At 41.3% G+C, this 21,307-nt stretch overlaps 1 protein-coding gene across 3 annotated transcripts in view; it reads left to right on the forward strand.

Moving 5' to 3' along the window:
• Positions 1–21,307, forward strand: part of hhat (hedgehog acyltransferase) — a 252,183-nt gene that overhangs the window by 35,883 nt on the left and 194,993 nt on the right. For all 3 annotated transcript variants that reach the window (XR_012099591.1, XM_073050747.1, XM_073050748.1), the window contains exons 7-8: positions 18,056–18,206; positions 20,673–20,708. Coding sequence is in view for 2 of the 3 variants with exons in the window: in XM_073050747.1 (XP_072906848.1) it covers positions 18,056–18,206; positions 20,673–20,708 (187 nt within the window). In the remaining variant the exon portion in view is untranslated. The remainder of the gene's footprint in view (positions 1–18,055; positions 18,207–20,672; positions 20,709–21,307) is intronic.

The raw sequence follows: 21,307 nt of genomic DNA on the forward strand, positions 1-21,307 counted from the left end.
CTGCGAGAGGGCAATGTGATTTTTCTTAGACCATAAGACATAGGAGCAGAATTAGACCATTTGGCCTATTGAGTCTTCTCCGCCATTCAATCATGGTGGATACTTTTTTTTCTCTCCTCCGTCCAACTCACTGTAACCTTTGATGCCATGAACATATCAATCTCCGCTTTAAGTACACCCACTGACCTGGCCTCCACAGCTGCCTGTGGTAACAAATTACACATATTTACCACTCCTGGCTAAAGAAATTTCTCCGCATTTGTGTTTTAAGTGGATGTCCCTCTACCCTGAGACTGTGCCCTCTTGTCCTAGACTCGCCCACCATGGGAAACATCCTTTCCACATCTACTCTGTCAAGGCCTTTCAACATTCGAAAGGTTTCAATGAGATCCCCTCCTCATGCTTCTAAATTCCAGTGAGTACAGGCCCAGAGCCATCACAACTTTCTTCATATGATAACCCTTTCATTCCTGGAATCATCCTTGTGAACCTCCTTTGAACCCTCTCCAATGCCAGTGAGTGTTTTCTTAGATAAGGAACCCAAAACTGCTCAAAATACTCAAGGTGAGGCCTCACCAGTGCCTTATAAAGCCTCAGCATCACATCCCTTCTCTTATATTCTAGACCTCTTGAAATGAATGTTAACATGGCATTTGCCTTCCCCACACCGAATCAACCTGCACGTTAACCTTCATGGTGTGCTGCACAAGGACTCCCAAGTCCCTTTGCATCTCAGATTTTTGAATTTTCTCTCTGCTTAGAATATAGTCTGCACATTTATTTCTTCTACCAAAGTGTATGACCATGCATTTTCCAACATTGTATTACATTTGACACTTTCTTGCCCATTCTCCTAATCTGAGTCAAAGGTCCAAAGGTCAAATTTAATGTCAGAGAAATGTATACATCCTGAAATGCTTTTTCTTCGCAAACATCCACAAAAACAGAGAAGTGCCCCAAAGAATGAACGACAGTTAAACGTGAGAACCCCAGAGTACCCCCCCCAGCTCCCCCCTCCCAAACGTAAGCGGCAGCAAGCAACGATCCCCCCTCCCCCCACCAGCAAAAATAAATGCACATCGGTACCATCACTGAGCCCAAGCGTGTGCTAAGCAATAGCAAAAACACAGACCAAAGTTACCCCAAAAACTTCGAATTTCATCCGACAATTGACAAACCAAAGGTTCTGTCTCTCCCTGGCAAGGGAGAGGGTGGTGTCCTGCATTTTTATAACAACAACCCGCTAGTTTACAATCTTAAAAGTCCATTTCATCGCTTTTTTCGTAAAGTCCTTCTGCATCCTACCTGTTTCCTCAACGCTACCTGCCCCTCCACCAATCATCGTATCATCTGTAAACTTGGCATCAAAGCCATCTATTCCATCATCTAAATCATTTATATACAGCATAAAGAGAACTGGTCCCAACACCGACCCCTGCAGAACACCACTCGTCACTGGCAGCCAACCAGAAAAGGATCTTTTTATTCCCTCTTGCTGCCTCTTACCGATCAGCCAATGCTCTAGCTATGCTAGTAACTTTCCAGTAATACCATGGGCTCTTAACTTGGTAAGCAGCCTCATGTGTGACATCTTGTCAAACGCCTTCTCAACATCCAAATATACAACATCCACTGCACTCCCATTATCCATCCTACTTGCAATCTCCTCAAAGAATTCCAACAGGTTCGTGAGGCAGGATTTTCCCCTAAGAAAACCAGACTGACTTTGCTCTATCTTGTCCTGTGTCACCAAGTACTCTATAACCTGCTCCTTAACAATTGACGCCAACATGTTCTCTCAACCACTGAGGTCAAATGATGATTTTTGAAACATTGTCTGAAAGCTGATTGTTGATAGAATTTACAATGCCAAGCAACAAAGCGTGAGATGGGAGATATTTAAAATGTGATTGGTTCAAATGCTCTTTTGATTTTGGGTTTATAAGATACTGTACAGACATTTCTGGCTTTATGATATACCAGTCCAACAGTATAATATTGAAGTACCTTATTTATGTAGGTAACTTCAAGTTTAAATTATCTAAAAGAGGATCATCTAACTGATGTGAGCAATGATCAACAAGTTGGATACTGTATATGAGTTTAATAATACATATAATTGTTGAGTCTAGTTCAGGAAATTCATTACTTTTATGGTTTCTTATTGAAAGTTTAAAAAATGTTGTTCGTGCTCTTTTGGGTGAGTGGTTAGTACAAGAGAATGCAATGTACCATTAAAGGCATCTGATCTGGTGTTGAACGTGTATATCGGGGCAGGCAACCCATGAGTAGATGTAGAGTAAAGCTCCCTTTAATCACAGAATAACATACTTTTAGTACAATCTCGGAAGAGCAGTCTGCTGTGCCAATGAAGCTCTGCTTAATTTAAAATATCTTTCACCCCGTGGCTTCTTTATGAGTTGTCAGTTAATTACAAGTGCAGGACAAATTTTTTTTAAACAAGCTGTCAGTTACACTAAGATGCACTCTAACCTCAGTAATTTGGTTTTATTTCAATCCCTGAAGCCATTAACTTTGAAGCAAGAAAAGCATGGAATGAATTATATAATTAGGTAATGCAAATAACGATTTTTGAAAGGCACATGAGTGAATCTGCAGATGCTGGAAGTAAATAAAAACACAAAATGCTGGCAGAACTCAGCAGGCCAGACGGCATCTATGGGAGGAGGCAGTGACGATGTTTCAGGCTGAAACCCTTCATCAGGAGTGAAGTAACATGGGATGGCGGAGAGGGGATAAGAAGTGGGGGGAGGGATGAAGTAGAGAGCTGGGAAGTGATAGGCCGGAGGGAAATGGGCTGGGGAAAGGTGGAGAATTATGGGAAATAAAAGAGGAAAAAAGGTAGGGCTGGGGGGAGATTATAGTGAGGGGGGAAAAAAGAGAAAGAAAGAGAACCAGACTAAAATAATAGATAGGGATGGGGGTAAGGGGGGGGGGGGCAGGGGTATCAACGGAGGTCTATGAGTTGGATGTTCATGCCGGCAGGTAGGAGGCTACCCGGGCGGGAGATAAGGTATTGCTCCATCGACCTGCGTGTGGCCTCATCTTGACGGTAGAGGAGGCCATGGACAGACATGACGGAGTGGTAGTGGTCTGTGGAACTGAAGTGTGTGGTGTTACGTACCCCGTAACTGGGTCACTTACCAGCAAAGATAGAGAGGTCCGTTGAAGTCTGATGGTACAATTTTTAACAGTATTTATTGATAGAAATACACAAAAAATAATATCAATGCAAACACACAGATAATATACGTCGTCAATACTAAATCTAAAAGCGCGGGTATAATAATAATCAATAAGAAATAGCTCTATCGTTGTCTAGGGGATAATGTATTGTCCGATGGAAATATAAAAGTCACTTTAGTTCAGTCAAGCTGTAGGCTGCAGCCTTTGGTTGGAGAGAAAGATGAGTTAAAACTTGCCCATTCCTTTTATGATGTCAATCCTTCGAGAGTCGTTGGGAGTTGAGTTCCCCGTTGTTAGCTAAAAACCATTTTTCCATGGCAAAGGCCACCGATTCCGGGGCAAATGGAAGCGGACGCACGTGGCCTTCCACCGGCTTTCGCTATTACGGGATCGCTAGCGTTTCTTCTGGTGTGTCTGAGGGGCTGTTCCCACAGACCCTCTTTTTATCCTGACTCACAGGGTCTCAGTTGTCAATCAGGTTGGGATGATGCACTCCCTCCACCAACCTCCCCCTCGGTTCATTGCCTGGGGGGGCTCTGATGCATCTTGCAGGATGCAATACACAAGTCCGTCTCCAAGAGACAATAGCCGGTATCAATGGGTCCGCCTTTCGGAGGCCAGGACACATTCCAACCCTTTTGTGGATTCTGCATGTCTTTCTCTCATTTCCTGTGTCCCCTGAACTGACTTAATAGTGATCTTGTGATTCTCACAAAGGAGGGGGCTACCCCGCACCTTTCGGCCCCTCAGAGCTGTGGCACATTCGTAACAGTGGCCACAGGGAGATCCCGCCACTGCTGGAGGACTGAGCGTTGGTGTTCGGTGTGGCCATTTATACATTGGGGAGACCCGCCGCAGACTGGGAGACCGTTTTGCCGAACACCGGTGGTCGGTCCTCCAGCAGTGGCGGGATCTCCCTGTGGCCACACACTTCAATTCCACAGACCACTCCCACTCCAATATGTCTGTCCATGGCCTCCTCTACCGTCAAGATGAGGCCACATGCAGGTCGATGGAGCAATACCTTATCTCCCGCCTAGGTAGCCTCCTACCTGCTGGCATGAACATCCAACTCACAGACCTCCGTTGATACCCCTGCCCCTCCTTACCCCCATCCCTGTCTATTATTTTAGTCTGGTTCTCTTTCTCTTTTTTTCCCCCCTCACTATAATCTCTCCCCCCCCCCCCCCCCCCCCCCCCCAGCCCTACCTTTCTTTCTCTTTTATTTCCCATAATTCTCCACCTTCCCCCAGCCCATTTCCCTCCAACCTATCACTTCCCAGCTCTCTACTTCATCCCTCCCCCCCCACTTCTTATCCCCTCTCCACCATCTCATGTTACTTCACTCCTGATGAAGGGTTTTGGCCCGAAACGTCGTCACTACCTCCTCCCATAGATGCTGTCTGGCCTGCTGAGTTCTGCCAGCATTTTGTGTTTTTATTTAATGATTTTTGAAACATTGAATTACAGACAATTAACCTGATTGAGCACCTGAGCATGACTGATTTGTTCAGCAAACTGTCTATTAGTTTTAATTTGGCATTCCTGATGGAAGCAATTCTACGGTGTGGAAGTAGTGAAACCTTACTTGATGAAGTTGATTTTGTTCCTATTCCCTATTGGAAAAATAAATATATTTTTCTGGCATTACTGGAGTTGGATCCACCATTTTGAATGTCCTTTGATCATGTTCCTTCTGCAGACAATGGAAGCTGCTTATTATAATAAAAGGAAAGATGCTACTCTTCCCTGGCATGTATGGTCTCTGGAAAATAAAACTGAAGACTTCAGAGCAAGATTGTGGTACCAGAGGGACATCAGGCACTGTGGGTACAGTGCTTCACAGAAAGATGGCTAGCCTCAGCCATTTCGGACATAAAAGCTACAGCCCGAATGCTTCACTATCCACTGATAAGAGAGGGCAGATTACTCTTTTAAAGGTAGAGGAGAAGGTGGAGTATGTTTTATGTTAACTCATCATCATGCTTAGTCATGGCATTTCTGCCTCAGTCCTGCTCACCTGATCTAGAACATCTAGCGGTCAAGTGTTGAGTATTTTATCTGTCAAGGGAGATCTCTACCGTTAACCTGGTAGTAGTGAACTGTCCTCAGACCAATATCAGGCAGGCATTGCAGGAGCTGAGTACCGTGATCAGCAATCATGAAACAACAAACCAGGCCAGCTTGAAGAAGTATCTAAACACTTACCACCAACATATCGCCTGTGGAACCAGAGCTGCCAACCCACTTGATTACTGTTATACCACCATTAAGATCACTTACTGTGCCATTCCATGCTCATACTTTATGAAGTCTGATCATCTGGCTGTACTGCTCCCAGAGTACTGGTAGTGACTAAAGACTACAGCACTGTGGTATGGACAAAGAAGTTATGGTCAAGGGAGGCAGTGGAGCAACTTGCAGAACTGTTCTGCATCAGTGGACTGGACAATATTCAGGGATTCATCTTTGAATCTGAATGAATACACCACAGTTGCTAGTGACTTCATCAAGACCTATATGGATGAGTGTGTGCTTCAAGAACATACCAAACATATCCAAACCAGAAGCTGTGGATGAACTAGGAGATTTGTAGTCTGCTGAGGTCTAGATCTGTGGCATTCAAGACCGGTGATCCAGAACTCTACAAGGTGCAGGTACAACCTACAAAAGGCTATTTTGAGAGCTATAAGACAATTCTGATTAAAGTTGGATCAACATGGACTTGTGCATGGAAGGTCATGTTTGACAAATCTTATTGAAATTTTTGAAAAGGTTACCAGGAAAGTTGACGAGGGTAAAGGAGTGGATTTTGTCTATATGGACTTCAGTAAGGCCTTTGTCAAGGTTCCACATGGAAGGTTAGTTAGGAAGGTTCGATTGTTAGGTATTAATATTGAAGTAGTAAAATGGATTAACAGTGGCTGGATGGGAGATGCCAGAGAGTAGTGGTGGATAACTGTTTGTCAGGTTGGAGGCCGGTGAATAGTGGTGTGCCTCAGGGATCTATACTGGGTCCAATGTTGTTTGTCATATACATTAATGATCTGGATGATGGGGTGGTAAATTGGATTAGTAAGTATGCAGATGATACTAAGATAGGTGGCGTTGTGGATAATGAAGTAGGTTTTCAAAGCTTGCAGAGAGATTTCGGCCAGTTAGAAGAGTGGGCTGAAAGATGGCAGATGGAGTTTAATGCTGATAAGTGTGAGGTGCCACATTTTGATAAGACTAATCAAAATAGGACATACATGGTAAATGGTAGGACATTGAAGAATGCAGTAGGACAGAGTGATCTGGGAATAATGGTGCATAGTTCCCTGAAGGTGGAATCTCATGTGGATAGGGTGGTGAAGAAAGCTTTTGGTATGCTGGCCTTTATAAATCAGAGCATTGAGTATAGGAGTTGGGACGCAATGTTAAAATTGTACAAGGCATTGGTGAAGCCAAATTTGGAGTATTGTGTACAGTTCTGGTCACCGAATTATAGGAAAGATGTCAACAAAATCGAGAGAGTACAAAGGAGATTTACTAGAATGTTACCTGGGTTTCAGCACCTAAGTTACAGGGAAAGGTTAAACAGGTTAGGTCTTTATTCTTTGGAGCGTAGAAGGTTGAGGGGGGACATGATAGAGGTATTTAAAATCATGAGGGGTTGATATGGATAGGCTTTTTCCATTGAGAGTAGGGGAGATTCAAACAAGAGGACATGAGTTAAGAGTTAGGGGGCAAAAGTTTAGGGGTAACACGAGGGGGAACTTCATTACTCAGAGAGTGGTAGCTTTGTGGAACGAGCTTCCAGTAGAAGTGGTAGGGGCAGGTTCAATTTTGTCATTAAAAAAAAAAAAAATTTGGATAGGTATATGGACAGGAAAGGAATGGAGGGTTATGGGCTGAGTGCGGGTCGGTGGGAATAGGTGAGAGTAAGCGTTCGGCACAGACTAGAAGGGCTGAGATGGCCTGTTTCCGTGCTGTAATTGTTCTATGATTATATGGAAGTTGGAGATGGAATCGAAGCAGGTTAGCTCTGGCAGGGTTTGCAGGCCATAATTCCTACAAAGTGAAATCTAAAATCATGAAGGGCTGTGGTGCCTTAGTCCCAGATGAGCGCAAAGCTTTAAGGACACTTTTGAAAGGGAGAATAAAAATACACCTCTGCGAATCTCTGCAGCATCTGGTGACCCCGTGATCTCGGTCTTGGAACACTTTTCAAGGGGGTGAACCCTTACAAAGGTGTCAGTCCCTAATGGTATACCTCATAGGACACTGAAAACCTGTGCCAACCAGCTAGTGGGAGTGTTCAAGGACATCTTCAATCTCACTGCTGAAGTCCAAGGTTCCCACTCGCATCAAATGGGCAACTATCATACCAGTGCCCAAGAAGAGCAGGATAAGCTGCCTCAACAGATTTCACTCAAGCCTACTGTGACGAAGTGCTGTGAGAGGTTGGTCATGGTGAAAGTCAACTCTTGCCTAAGCTGCTGCATTTTCCCTATGGTCACAATAGGTCTGCAACAGATGGAAACTCACTGGCTCTCCTCTCAGCCTTGGATCACCTGGACAAAAGCAATACCTACTTCAGGCTACTGCTTATTGGATGCAGCTCCGTGTTCAATGACATCATATCCTCAAAAATTAATCAACGAGCTCCAAAACCTGGGCATCAGTACCTACCTCTGCAACTGGATCCTTGACTTCCACATCGGGGAGTCAATGCCGATCTCCTCCTCGCTGACTACCAACACTGGCGTACCTCAAGGATGCCTGCTTAGCCCACTACTCTACTTTCTCTACATCCTTCATTGTGTGACTAGGTACAGCTCAATTGCCATCATTTGTCAGCTCATTTGTCGATGAATTGTTAGGAGAATTTCAAATGATGATAAGGAGGTGTATAGGAATGAGACAGTAAGACCAAGGACCTGCTTGTGGACTTCATTAAGGGGAAGTCAATGGAACCTGCGCCAGTCCTGATTGTACAGCTACAAGATTATTCTTGGAATGGCCCAAAAGTTGAAAATAACGAGTGGATTCTAGCCTCATGTTCATTCCTAGTATTTTATAGCAGAGTGAGTTGTGTGGAGATGGTAATTTTCCATTTTTCTAGGCATTGAGAAATAAACTTAAATAAAAATGACAAAAGTTTTCTGAAAATCCTTCAAAATATGATAAATAATAGTATTGCACTCAACACAGTGAAAACATTCTGGAGATGCTTCCAGTTATCAGTGGTGTTATTGGAATCTTACATTTTCAAGCTGGAGACTGGACAAGTTTTATACGTATTTGGAAAATAGCTCAAAGCAAATTGAATTTTCCAACCTTTGACATTGATTCCTGAAATTATAAATTATGTTAATGATTCTTCATTTTTTTTGATACCTTTTCCAATTCTGCCCTGATTGCATTGACAGAACTGACAAAAACCTGGATCTTGTGCATTGAACTATAGTGGCAATGGTTTTGTACAATAGGTTTCTTCAACTCATTTACCTCTCCTATCCTTAATAAAATTGGAAATTATCTAGTGGGGGAAAAGATATAATCCACAAATATTGCATTTCGGAGCTGTTATAGAAACATAGAAAACTTACAGCACAATACAGGCCTTTTGGCCCACAATGCTGTGCCAAACATGTACTTACTTTAGAAATTACCTCAGGTTACCCATGGCCCTCTATTTTTCTAAGCTCCATGTATATTTAGGATTATGAAATGTGGATTACAAATTCATTACTTGTTCCAGAATATTTAAATATCTCCTGTCATACCTGTAAAATGATACTAAATATATTGCTATCTAAATGGCAATGAAATATTGACAAGGAAAATGGAACTACTATAAAGCTTAAAAGTTGAAAGTGCCGTTCTTCTGGAATTAGCATTCAGAGAGCATTTGTGGGAATGAATGTACTCGTTGAATCATCTCCAGAAGGGTCAGTATCTGCTGTTGTTGGAAAGGTGACAATGGCATAATGCGCTCTTGGTGGCTGAATGAATGTGAGCAATATGGCCATGTCAGGCAGGCTGCCTGGATGTCTTTATAAACTGGGAACTTTTGATTACTTTATTCTTTTTTTATGTTTGGGCTTTGAATATTGTAATGGATCAGCACTTTTTGGGCAATCAGCACTCTGTGAGCACTACCAGGGGCCAATATACAGGAGCCCAGTAACAGAAAGTGTTCATTGTTGCCTGAACAAGTTACACCATGGTCCAGACTGAGTTAGCACTTTCTATTAGCAATTGTTGCCAGTGGTTATCCCCTGCCTTTTATTTCCTGACATGTGTGGATTTCTGCTTAGCTGCCTGAACATATTGGAAACCCTCAGCAATGCAGGGCTTCTAATGACCCACTGGATAAATCCAGCCCAGGAAGTTTTTTGATGGCTTACAAAGCCCAGACCCAGCTTTGCCAGCTGTCAAGACAAACAGACAGGCCATTACAGATTTTTAAAAAATGAATTAAAAATTATGATCTAAGTTTACTTTACTGTGAAAGTATTGGAGACTTGGAGAACTGGTGAATAAAGCATCAATAGACTTCAAGAATATAGAGCCAAGCTGATAGAAGTGACAACATAATTCAAATTTAATGCAGAAAGTTGTCACAAACACCAGAAAATCTACAAATGCTGGAAATCCAAGCAACACACACAAAATGCTGGAGGAACTAAGCAGGCCAGGCAGCATCTATGGAGAAGAGTAAACAGTTGATGTTTCGGCCCAAGACCCCTCATCAGAACCGACGTACTGTAGCTCATGTAACAAAAAATGTTCAGAGTTGCCCGGACAAGTTACACGGTCCTGCTGAAGGGTCTCGGCCTGTAACGTTGACTGTACTCTTTACCATAGATGCTGCCTAGCCTGCTGAGTTCCTCCAGAATTTTGTGTGAGTTGCAGAAAATGTGCAGTTTTATATTTTGGCAGAATGAACGAGAGCAGTGAAAGCAGGAGAGCACAACCAAACATTTTACAGGCACAGATGCATCTGGGGATATTAATCGTTAAAAATGGCAGGGCAGCACAATTATGATAGCGTTTTAAAAATATGGAACTATGGGCTTTATAGGTATATGCATAGATTAAAAGGACAAGAATAGTTTGCCTATTTCTAGGCATCACACTTAAGCAAAGAAAGAGAGTGTGATAGATATTCATTGTTTTTTTTCTCTGCTAAGCTTAGCTTGCTAACACAGTACCTGAATCTTCAAGGGATAGTTTCAAAGAGTTGTTTTTGAGTAACTTAAATTCCCAACCAGTTTTCCTTGTTCAGTTTCTTGTCATAAACAAGAGCCTGTCATTAATTCTTAATGTAAGTTGCAAGAAATAATCAATCTGTACATAAAAGAACAGCTTTGCAAACAGACAACACTGTCTATAGAGCACAGACTGCTGGCCATCAGCACGGGGTTGGGTTTTCAAGAGATGTAGTGTAAGACAATGGGGTTATGTTCATTGGGCCTGCATCAAACCAGACAACATTGGATAAGTTATTTTATTCAAGGAAGCTTGCAGGCCAGAATGATACTATCACTTAGCACATCAAATAGCTGATCCATTAATAGTTGGGAGATCTGTGTACTCAGAATGCGAGCCCTTACAGCATTAATTTTGGGTGTCTGGGACTCTTTCCCCAGAAGTTTTTAGACCATATGTGTGAACTTCTCAGCAAAATTATCTGAAAAAATGTCACGTGTGAAGTTACGAATTATAAGTGTAAGAGAGCAGTTAGGCTTGTTAGAAATAGTCAAGGAAAGACAAGAAGAATGACTGAAAGATGGGGTAACTGGAATCAAATCCTCTGCCTTTGATTTCTGTGATAGGCGATTCATTTGTCCACAACTCATTGTTATGTCTTTTTAGTTTATAGGAATCCCTGTGTGTTTTAAAAATTGTTTGAAATTTGGAAATCTTTTATAGAATAGAAATCCTCTGAGTCTTAAATGTGTTTTGACAATTTTATGTAAAATTAAACATGTATCACTAAAATGAACAGTGTTAAATGCTACTTTGTTAGCTGGGAGTATCTCCTCCTTAATAAGGAGTGGTGCCCCATGCTCAAATGTGGGTATTAGCAGCTGAACTCGCTGTAGAAGATGAGCATGGAAATTATCTAGCCTTTGAAGAACAGGTGGCTAAAGCACTTAAGTAAGGGCACCCAGAACTATCTACTGTATATCGGATTGGGTGTTAAGACCTTTGATTTCAGAACTTCACGGACAGCAAACCCAATACCATCACAAGAGATAAATGATTTCAGCTATGGGGGACCTGGGTTGTGTAGTCAGACTGGAATTGTGTACAGGAGTGAGATATGCCAACTAGTGGAATGGTGCCACAGCATCAATCTGGCACTCAACGTCAGTAAGATGAAAGAACTGATTGTGGATTTCAGGAAGGGCAAGATGAAGGAACACAAACCAATCCTCATATAGAGGGATCAGAAGTGGAGAGAGAGAGCAGCTTCAAGTTCCTGGGTGTCAAGATCTCTGAGGATCTAACCTGGTCCCAACGTGTCGATGTAGTTATAAAGGAGGCAAGACAGTGGCTATACTTTATTAGGAGTTTGAAGAGATTTGGCAAGTCAACAAATACACTCTGAAACTTCTATAGATGTACCGTGGAGAGCATTCTGACAGGCTGCATCACTGTTTGGTGTGGAGAGGCTACTGCACGGGACCAAAAGAAGCTGCAGAGGGTTGTAAATCTAGTCAGCTCCATCTTGGGTACTAGCTTACAAAGTATCCAGGTCATCTTTAGGAAGCGGTGTCTCAAAAAGGCAGCGTCCATTATTAAGGACCTCCAGCACCCAAAGCATGCTCTTTTCTCACTGTTACCATCAGGTAGGAGATACAGAAGCCTGAAGGCACACCATCAGCAATTCAGGAACAGCTTCTTCCCCTCTGCCATCCAATTCCTAAATGGACATTGAAACTTTGGGCACTGCCTCACTTTTTCTAATATACAGTATTTCTGTTTATGCTCTTTTTAAAATCTATTCAATACACGTAATTGGTTTACTTGTTTATTATTATTATTTTAATTTTATTTATTACTGTTATTTTTTTCTCTGCTAGGTTAAGTACTGCATTGAACTACTGCTGCTAAGTTAACAAATTTCACATCACATGTCGATGATAATACTGTAAATCTGATTCTAATTCTGAATTGTAAGTGCTTCTCCTTAAAGATGCTGCCTGGCCTGCTGTGTTCCACCAGCATTTTGTGTGTTGTCTGAATTGTAAGGGTTGGTTTTGGAATAGATGACATTGGAAGACAATTTAAAATTACATACTTTATGTTCTACACAAAATAGACTGTGAAAAACTGCATTAGTGAAAGGATTAGAGCACATAAAATAACATGGCTAAAATCTACAATGTGCTGGCAGGGGTAGCATGGGAGGCTGATTCAATCATGACATTTAAGAAAGAACTGGACAAGTATAACATATATATGTATAAGATGATGACAGGCATTGATTGTGTGGATAGTCAGAGGCTTTTTCCCAGGGCTGAAATGACTAACACGAGAGGGCACACTTTTAAGGAGCTGGGGAGTAGGTACAGAGAAGATGTCAGGGGTATGTTTTTTACGCAGAGAGTGGTGAGTGTGTGGAATGGGCTGCCTGCTACAGTGGTAGAGGCACCCTAGGTAATTTCTAAAGTAAGTTCATGTTCGGCACAGCATTGTGGGCCAAAGGTCCTGTATGGTGCTGTAGGTTTTCTATGTTTCTAAGTACACAAAAGAGAAACAAAATAAAGGAGATATTGGGAAAGAATGGGTCTTGCTTGCTGTTTCATCAAGCTGGTACATATTTGATGGAACCAATGACATCTTATGGTGTGCCTCCTGTAATTCTGTGAAATAATCAACAAAATATTCAGAAGGTTCCTTTAAATCATTAGAAACATTGAACAAACCACAATTAATTAAATTGAAGGATCTTCCTTTATACCCTGCAGCCACTTTACCTCAGTGATATCAGTTAGGTCATGGATCCTGAACCAATTCCAGACTGGCACATGCTGGGAGAGTAACCTATGTTATTTTTACACTGGTAAACACTGGGAATTGCAGCAAGAATGAGCTCTGCAGCTATAATCCTTGGGGAGGTCAAGTATTTAGAAAGTTGCAATTTGGTAGCAAAATCTTGGCCATTGGCATTATTTGTTAGGTAAAAATAATTTGCTTTTTGCTTACTTCAGACTTAAATTTAAATACATTCTTGTTCTAACCCGAATAAGTACATAGCTGTCACCTTATGCTAGCCTCACTGAGATAGATAACGTCATTTGCGGCCCTAATCTTCAACTGGATACGTTTCCAAGAGTATCATGTTGATCATTTGGAGATGGAGAAAGACTATCATTTTTATCCTTTTCATAACCTAAGAATATCTTCAAAAAGCATTTCAGAAAATTAAATAAATGCTCTTGAACAGTAGTCCTTGAAAATAGTTTCTTAAATATGTAGATAGGAATGCAATGACTTCAAGAGGCTTTGGTTGCAGTTCTAATTGCAACCTGAATAGGGATGATATTTTTGCGGCTGGAGGAGATTTCAGGATAGGAAGAGTTTGTTGAAGTTTATGCTGAAGAGCAGTACAACTCTGACTTTTAAAAGTTCAGTAACCACTACAACTAATACAATATAAGGCACTAAAACTTTTGCAAGGAATTACAAAAATATGTAAAATAACAGAAAATGAAATGTCTCTTTGCTCTTAGCAATCTTAACTTCATTTCATCTGCAAACTTGTTGACCAAGCCTTGGTGTGCATTTGCATCCAAGTCATTGATATAAATAATGAATAACGAGGATTGGAACACTGACCACTGCAGACACCTCTAGTCACTGGCCTCCATTCTGAGAAACAACCTTCAACTACTGCCCTCTGTTTCCTACCTCTGACTAATTTTGAATTCACCTAACTAACTCTCCCTGGATTCCATGGGACCTAACCTTCCAGACCAGCCTCTACCAGGCAGCACCTAGACAAAGGCCTTGCCAAAGTCCAGATAAACAACATCTACCGCCCTACCTCATCTATGTTTTTAGTTACATCTTCAAAAAAAATTATCTGAAGGATTCGTCAAATGTGACTTTTGGTCATGCTGACGCTCTGAATCAGTCTGTCTGTCCATGGGCTGCCAGATCCTGTTTTTCAGAATTCCCTCCAGTAAAGATGGCGCTGGCATACATCAGCGACTCTCTGTGGGCTACAGAAAATTGTTTTAAATATACTTCTTTTGAACTAATTTCACTGCAATCTGCAGCATGTAAATTTCCTCTTAATTATTACGAAATTACATCATTGATCTTCAGATCTCAGGATTGATGATCGAATGCGGAGCAGAAGTAATGAGCTCCAGCGGAGCGAGAGCGGTGCCTTTAAGGGTCAACTACGGCAGGAGAGGCGGAATTCAAGCCAGGTTGAAGCACAGAGGGATGAGGCCTCCTCTACCCAGCATCTTTTTGGCGACTGTGCAATCGCTGGAAAATAAGATTGACGGCAAGGCTGCTGTATCAGAGTCAGATCTCAATTGAAACTTGATTAGCAGTGAATATGCCAGATGTAGCTATCCGGCTGGAAGGTTTTACAATTTTCAGGATGGATTGAACTGTGGATCTGATGAGGAAAAGTGGCGGCATGTGCTTTTTAGTAAATTCTCATTGGTGTATGAACATTGGGGTTATGTTGACTTCTTGTTCCCCTGACTTAGAACACCTAATGATTAATTGTAAACCATTCTATTTGCCTCAGGAATTCTCATCCGTGATTCTGACAGCAGTTTCCATACCACCAGCGGGCAATTATAAGCAAGCACTTGTGAAACTACATGATGTCATCGGCAGGCAAGAAATAGCCCAACCCCATGCATTTTAAATTCTAGTGAGTGACTCCAACCAAGCATGTTTGAAAAAAATCCCGCCCAATTATCACCAGCATGTAATCAGCATGCAAATCTAGTCCCAACATACTAGACCATGATAAGGAATGCCTATTGTTCCTTCCTGAGACTGCATTTTGGCAAATCAAATCATTTGGCTGTACTCCTGCTACCTACATACATGCAGAGCATAAAGGTCAAGGCTTCAGAGATCAAGACAACTAAGAGGTGGTTGCAGGAGGCAGAAGGAGAATTACAAGATTGCCTTGAGTCAGTGGACTCGGCTATGTTCAAGAATTCATCTGAGGATTTGAATGACTACACCAGGATTGTAACAGATGTTATTAAAACAGGTGTAGGTGAGTGTGTTCCCATGAAATTGTTCAGGCTTTACCACAATCAGAAGCTCTGCATGAACCATGATATTCAAAATTTGCTGGGAGCCAGATCAGAAGCATTCAAGTCTGGAGATCAAGAATGCTATAAGAGATGCAGGTATAATTTCCAGAAAGCCACCTTTTGGGCAAAGTGGAGATTCTGGACTGGACTTGAATGCTATAACCTCCTACAAAGTTAAATCTTGTGACATAGGGGACAGCAGTGTGCTGCTTCCAGATGAGCTCAATGTTTTCTATGCTTGTTTCGACAACCAGATCAGGGAGGAACCATTGCCCACCCCCATGTCTCCTGAGGATCCTTTGCTCTCAGTATCTGAAGACGACATGTCGGCTGGCTTCAAGAGAGTGAATCCAAGAAAGCATTAAGTCTAGATGGAGTTCCTGGCCAAGTACTGAAGACCTGTGCTGACCAACTGGCTGGTGTCTTCACAGATATCTTCAACCTCTTGCTCCGGAACTGTGTGGTACCCACCCACTTCAAGCAGGCTTCAATCATACCGGTGCTAAGGAAGAGCATGGGAACCTGCGTCAACGACTATCACCCAGTGGCATTTACATCCATGGTGATAAAGTGTTTTGAGAGGCTGGTGATGAAGCATGTCAGCTCCTGGCTGAGTGGTGACTTGGATCCACTCCAATTTGTTGACCGAAGCACCAGGTTTACAACAGATGCCATCTCATTAGCTCTTCACTCAACCCTGGAACATCTGGACAACAAAGGTGCATACATTAGGATGCTCTTTATCGATTACAGTTCAACATTTAATATTAGCATCATACCGTGGTCTCACTTTAAAGGACTCTTTATTTTGTTATTTCATGCTCTTGCTATTTATTGCTTTTTATTTATATTTGCCTTTGCTCAGTTTGTTGTTCATTGATCCTGTTTACAGTTATTGTTCTATAGATTTGCTAAATATGCTCACAGGAAAAAGTATCTCCGGGTTGTATGTGGTGACATGTATGTACTCGTAATAAATTTTTCTTTGAACTTCCCAACACTGATGTCATGTTGACTGGCCTGAAGTTTCCTGGCTTGTCCTTGTTACCCTTCTTAAACAAAAGAACAAGATTAAGCACCTTCCATTCTTCCGGAACTTCACCAGTGGCTAATAATATAATAAATCTTTGCAAGAGCCTCTGAAATTTCTTTTCTAGCTTCCCGCAAAATTGAAAGATGCACTCAGTCTGCCCTTGAGGATTTCTCTATTGTAACACATGTTAAGGCTGCGTATGCTTCCTCCCTGGTATAATGAATCTCCTCTAAAACTTCTCCACTTGTTTGCCTTATCTCTTCAGCAAACATGGTTTTCTCCTCAGTAAGCACAGAGGAGATGTATATTTTTTAAATATCCTGCCCATCTCCTGTGGCTCTAGACAGAGACAATCCCTGATGGTCTTTAAAGGAACCTACCAGCCACCCTTTTACTCTTAATATAGCTATGGAACCTCTTGGGATTTTCCTTAACCTTACTTGCTAGATCTATCTTGTACCTTTTCTTTCCTCTCCTTATTTATTTCTTAAGAGAATTCTTAATCTTTTTTATTGTCATCAAGGGATTCACTTCCCCCAATATTCTAAACCCAATGTATGTTCCCATCTTTTTCTTCACCAGATCAGATCCGATCTTTTTCTTGAACAGCTGAAGTCCGTTAAACTTTTCAGGTTTACTCCTCACCCAAACGGTATCATGTTGTCTCTCAATGCTTGATGTCACGCTCTTTTAAGCTGCCCACTTGCCTTTCAATCCCTTCAAACGGGCCAACCTAGTTGACCCCTGCTGGACCCTGCCCAGCTCCCCCAGTTCAGTTCAGGAAGCCGTAGACCTGTCCTATCCTTTTCCAGCACCGTCTGCCTTGCTCCCAAAGAGGAGGACAGTTCCTTTGTTTTGCTGACTTTGAGGTGAAGGTTGATATCTTGACACCTTGACATAACGCTTTCTATCTCCTTCCTGCCAAAAGTATTTTTAAAGATGCACACCAAGATTAATGTTTAAATGGCGTTTGTTTACTAGGAGTTAATTGCATTCCTTTATTTGGGATTTGGTTGCTGTATTATTTGATCAAAGTCCTTTATTTTAACCCTACAGCAAGCTGTTGCTTTCATCCTATTTCAACTGAAAATTTGAATGACATTTTGCAAGATAAGTTCCAATGTCCTTGTGGAGTGGTCATAGCTAATATTAAACGTTCATTTTACTTCATTGATAATATCGAGGCTTAGCTGTTTTTTTATGTTATAAGGTGTTTCCTTGCTGGGTTTTAAAAAGTTTCATGGAAAATAAGTGATTATCCATTTCAGATCACAAGAAGACACCAATATGAAAGGCCCAAGCTTTTGCTCTGTTAACTTGAAATGATCAAAATCTCTGCTCTCTCCATTGATTCTACTATGCTTTGAGGCCAAATGTTGTTTGATAATATTTGACTACTATACTTTGAAATATATTGCTTTATTAAAGGTGCCATTTAAGTGAAATGTTGCATTTGTCTAATTGGATTTTGAGAGAGGAACAGATGAAATAAAAATAATTTGTATATTTTTTTTCCAAGGTGGCCTCGGGTTTGCTCATACATTATTCTTCTATCTGAAGTATCTGCTGCTTTATGGCATTCCATCAATTATCATGTATCTGGATGGTATTGAAGCACCAAGATTGCCAAGGTGCACCAGCAGCCTGTACAGTTTTACAGGAACATGGAGGTAAATTATATACAGTACTTTTTTTTGTTGAAAGTGAAGATTAGGAATGAACTGGTGTTCTTGTTGAGGCAGTGCTTCATTCACTTTATTGTCCTTTAACACAAGGCTGGATCTTGCTGATGGAAGGTACAAATGAGAGTCCTCAGATGTATCTGAAGTATTGTCCAGTGATGATGTGATGTTGACTCTGAACTAGATGAGGAGATATTAGGGAAAATTGCTAAAATATTAATGGGGAAGAGGCTTTAAGGAATTGAAGGAAGAACCAGTTAAAGAGGTAGATATTGAGAGGGGAATCCCATAGCTTAGGGTCTTGTCAACAGAAAGCATGACTGGTGATGGTGAAGGAATTAAATTCTGCAGATGTCAATGTATAGAGGTGGAACAGATTACAGAAGTAGGGATCGGTGAAACCATGGGAGAGTTTGGAAAACAAAAAATTTTGAGAATTTCTAATTCCAGGCAAGAAAAGTGAATCAACTGTTTTGAATGGGGAGCTGTAAGGAGAGTAGGAACCTATTAGTCATCATTAATAAGATCAATGATAGTATTGGAATGGGGAGATAATTGGAGAGGTGTTTATGATCATGGATTGTTAAGAATTGTATAAAGTTCTATCAGGTGTCCTTTAGCCTCCAATGTTCCAGAGCAGGGGTTCCCACCCTTTTTTCTGCCATGGACCAATGTCATTAAGCAAGTGGTCTGTGGACCGCAGGTTGGGGACCCGTGCTCTTGAGTAAATATCCCAAGTTTTTCCAATTAACACATGCTGACTAATCCAGCCAGCTTCCTGGTAAACGTCTTCTGTGCCCCTCTAATGCCACCGTTTCCTAATGGGGTGACCAAAGTTTTGTACAATACTCCAGATGTGGCCAACTGGAACTTTATAAATCTGAAACAAGGCTTCCTGACTCTTGACATCAAAGCAGACATAATTCTAATCGAATGGTGTCTCTGTCTCTGTCTCTCTCTCTTAAAAAATGGGATCACACTGGCTATTCTCCAATCTGCAGGGACCATTTTTGAAGATAATAGTGGCAGCATCCACTCTTGCGATAACTAACCTCTTTCAAAAAGGTAGAACATCAGGTCCTCGGGAATCAGTGGAATTTTGGAAGATGGTGTCTGTCCCAAGCGATGATGGTGACTTCAGAATGAATATTTCCTTGCTTATAAGCAGCAAATTGTAATTTCAACATAATTTATTGAAGGCATTGCTTGAAAAGGAAAATTTGTGCATTTGTCAGTTCAAACTAGTTATCACAATGCTCCGTGCTAGCCCAATATCAGTTGCCTGCATTCAAAAGCAGTCTCCTGATGATCGCTCCTCAGCCGACACAGGTGGGCTGTGAATACCTCACCGCAGCTGCAGGCCCTTTGAGTTAATGACCCTTAGAAAGAGAGAGATCTTGATTGCTTGTTCATTGTGCAATTGCAGCTGTAGCTGCTTCTGCTGAAAATACAAGGACATTTCAGAGTGGTGTGCTCTCCACTCAAGTAGTTGGTAGCCTTCTGTGTAACCAACAGTGTTTTGTTCTTTCAAAGTGTCTCCTTTTGGTCGCAACTTCAAAGGAAGCTGTGTAAGTAGAATCTGCTAACTGCCAAAGCGGTGTGAGTGCACATGTTCACATGTAAGGACTCATGCAAATTTGATAATTCCGACCTAATGCTCTGAATGTGAAATTAATTGATTTTAATTTAAATATATTCATCCCCACTCTGTCAGCCCAGCATATTTCTCTGAACTCTACCTCCTCAACTCCCCACGTTTTTTTTTTGCTATCCCCTCATGTTTTCTCACATGCCTTCTCTGTCTTTTCCCATTTCTTCCACACTGCCTTTCTGTCCATTTGGCCTTTTAACCCATATTCTCTTTCTCCCAACATTCTGTCCCTCCCTCTCCATTGTCTTTCTGTGTAGTTGGCCTGCTAGTCTCTGCAATTATGAAAGGGTAAGAAAGTAAAAAAAAAAGGTAGAGTGCAGTCAGTTGTTTTGTGTTGTTTTCAGGTAGTCTGCTTACTCCTAATGCCCACAGATCTTGGTTTCACTCTTCTACTATATCTATGAGTCTGTAAACTATTTACCAATAGCCAGAGAATTTGTTCTAATTCTAGATTCTGCAGACAGAATAGCAGAGGTGTTCAGCAGGGAAGTCTCCAGTTTATGCATAATCCTCTTTGGAGAGCTCTATGCATTAGCATAGGCACAGCTGTCAGGTCCAACAGTGGCAACTTTAGGTATAATGTAGGCTTAAGACAGTGCCAGTTCTGCATTCTGGGACATCTGGATGCAAGTAATTCCCATTAACAACCCTACATTGCCACTTAAATTGTAGGCTAGTTGTTTCATCCTTAAAGGTTTAATGGAACTATAGGAGTTTGAATAATTTAACAAAACATCCTGAGAGTGACTCTTGAAGTTCATTCTGTTCTAAATTTATCTTAATTCTTGTTTTTCCCACTCCAGGGAGTTCGATGTTGGACTACACCGCTGGCTGGTTAGGTAAAGTACAACTTTTTAACTTGTATTATCTGTCAACTGACAAATTTCTTCTCCTTTTCAATCAGTGGGTTCTGGAAAATGTGGATTCACGTCATAAAAGTCTTCTTTCAGTTTTCTGTAATGCATTGTGATGTTCAATCAAGTGAAAATTAACTGTCTAATTTTCAAATCAGAAAGCTGAAAACTGTCTTTTTAATGTAATGCAGCGTCATTATTTGAGTTATATAATGTTGAATTTCCTGTGAATGTAGTTTAAGGTACGTTATTTTTTGAATGTGCAGCCTTATTTGCCAAGATGTTTTCTCAGTCACATTGCATTTCACTCACAATAAAGTTGATTTGCAGGGTCATACGCTGATACTTTGGCCTGTGTCCCTGTGCTGATGTTGTCTTTTTCTATTGGAATGTTTGTCAACTTATTCCCTGTGAAGTCCATCCTTTGCAATTACTTGACATGCCAAATTTGCCCTTGTATATTCAAGGAATGCGGTGAACGCACAAGCTGATTTTGACCTTTATTTGAATATTTCTTGTATTGCTCTGAAGTGTTCAATATTTCCAAGCTTCTATAAATTGGATGGGATGCAGTGCAGATTTAA

The sequence above is a fragment of the Hemitrygon akajei genome, chromosome 7, assembly GCF_048418815.1.
Source record: "Hemitrygon akajei chromosome 7, sHemAka1.3, whole genome shotgun sequence".
Classification (NCBI taxonomy): Eukaryota; Metazoa; Chordata; class Chondrichthyes; order Myliobatiformes; family Dasyatidae; genus Hemitrygon; species Hemitrygon akajei.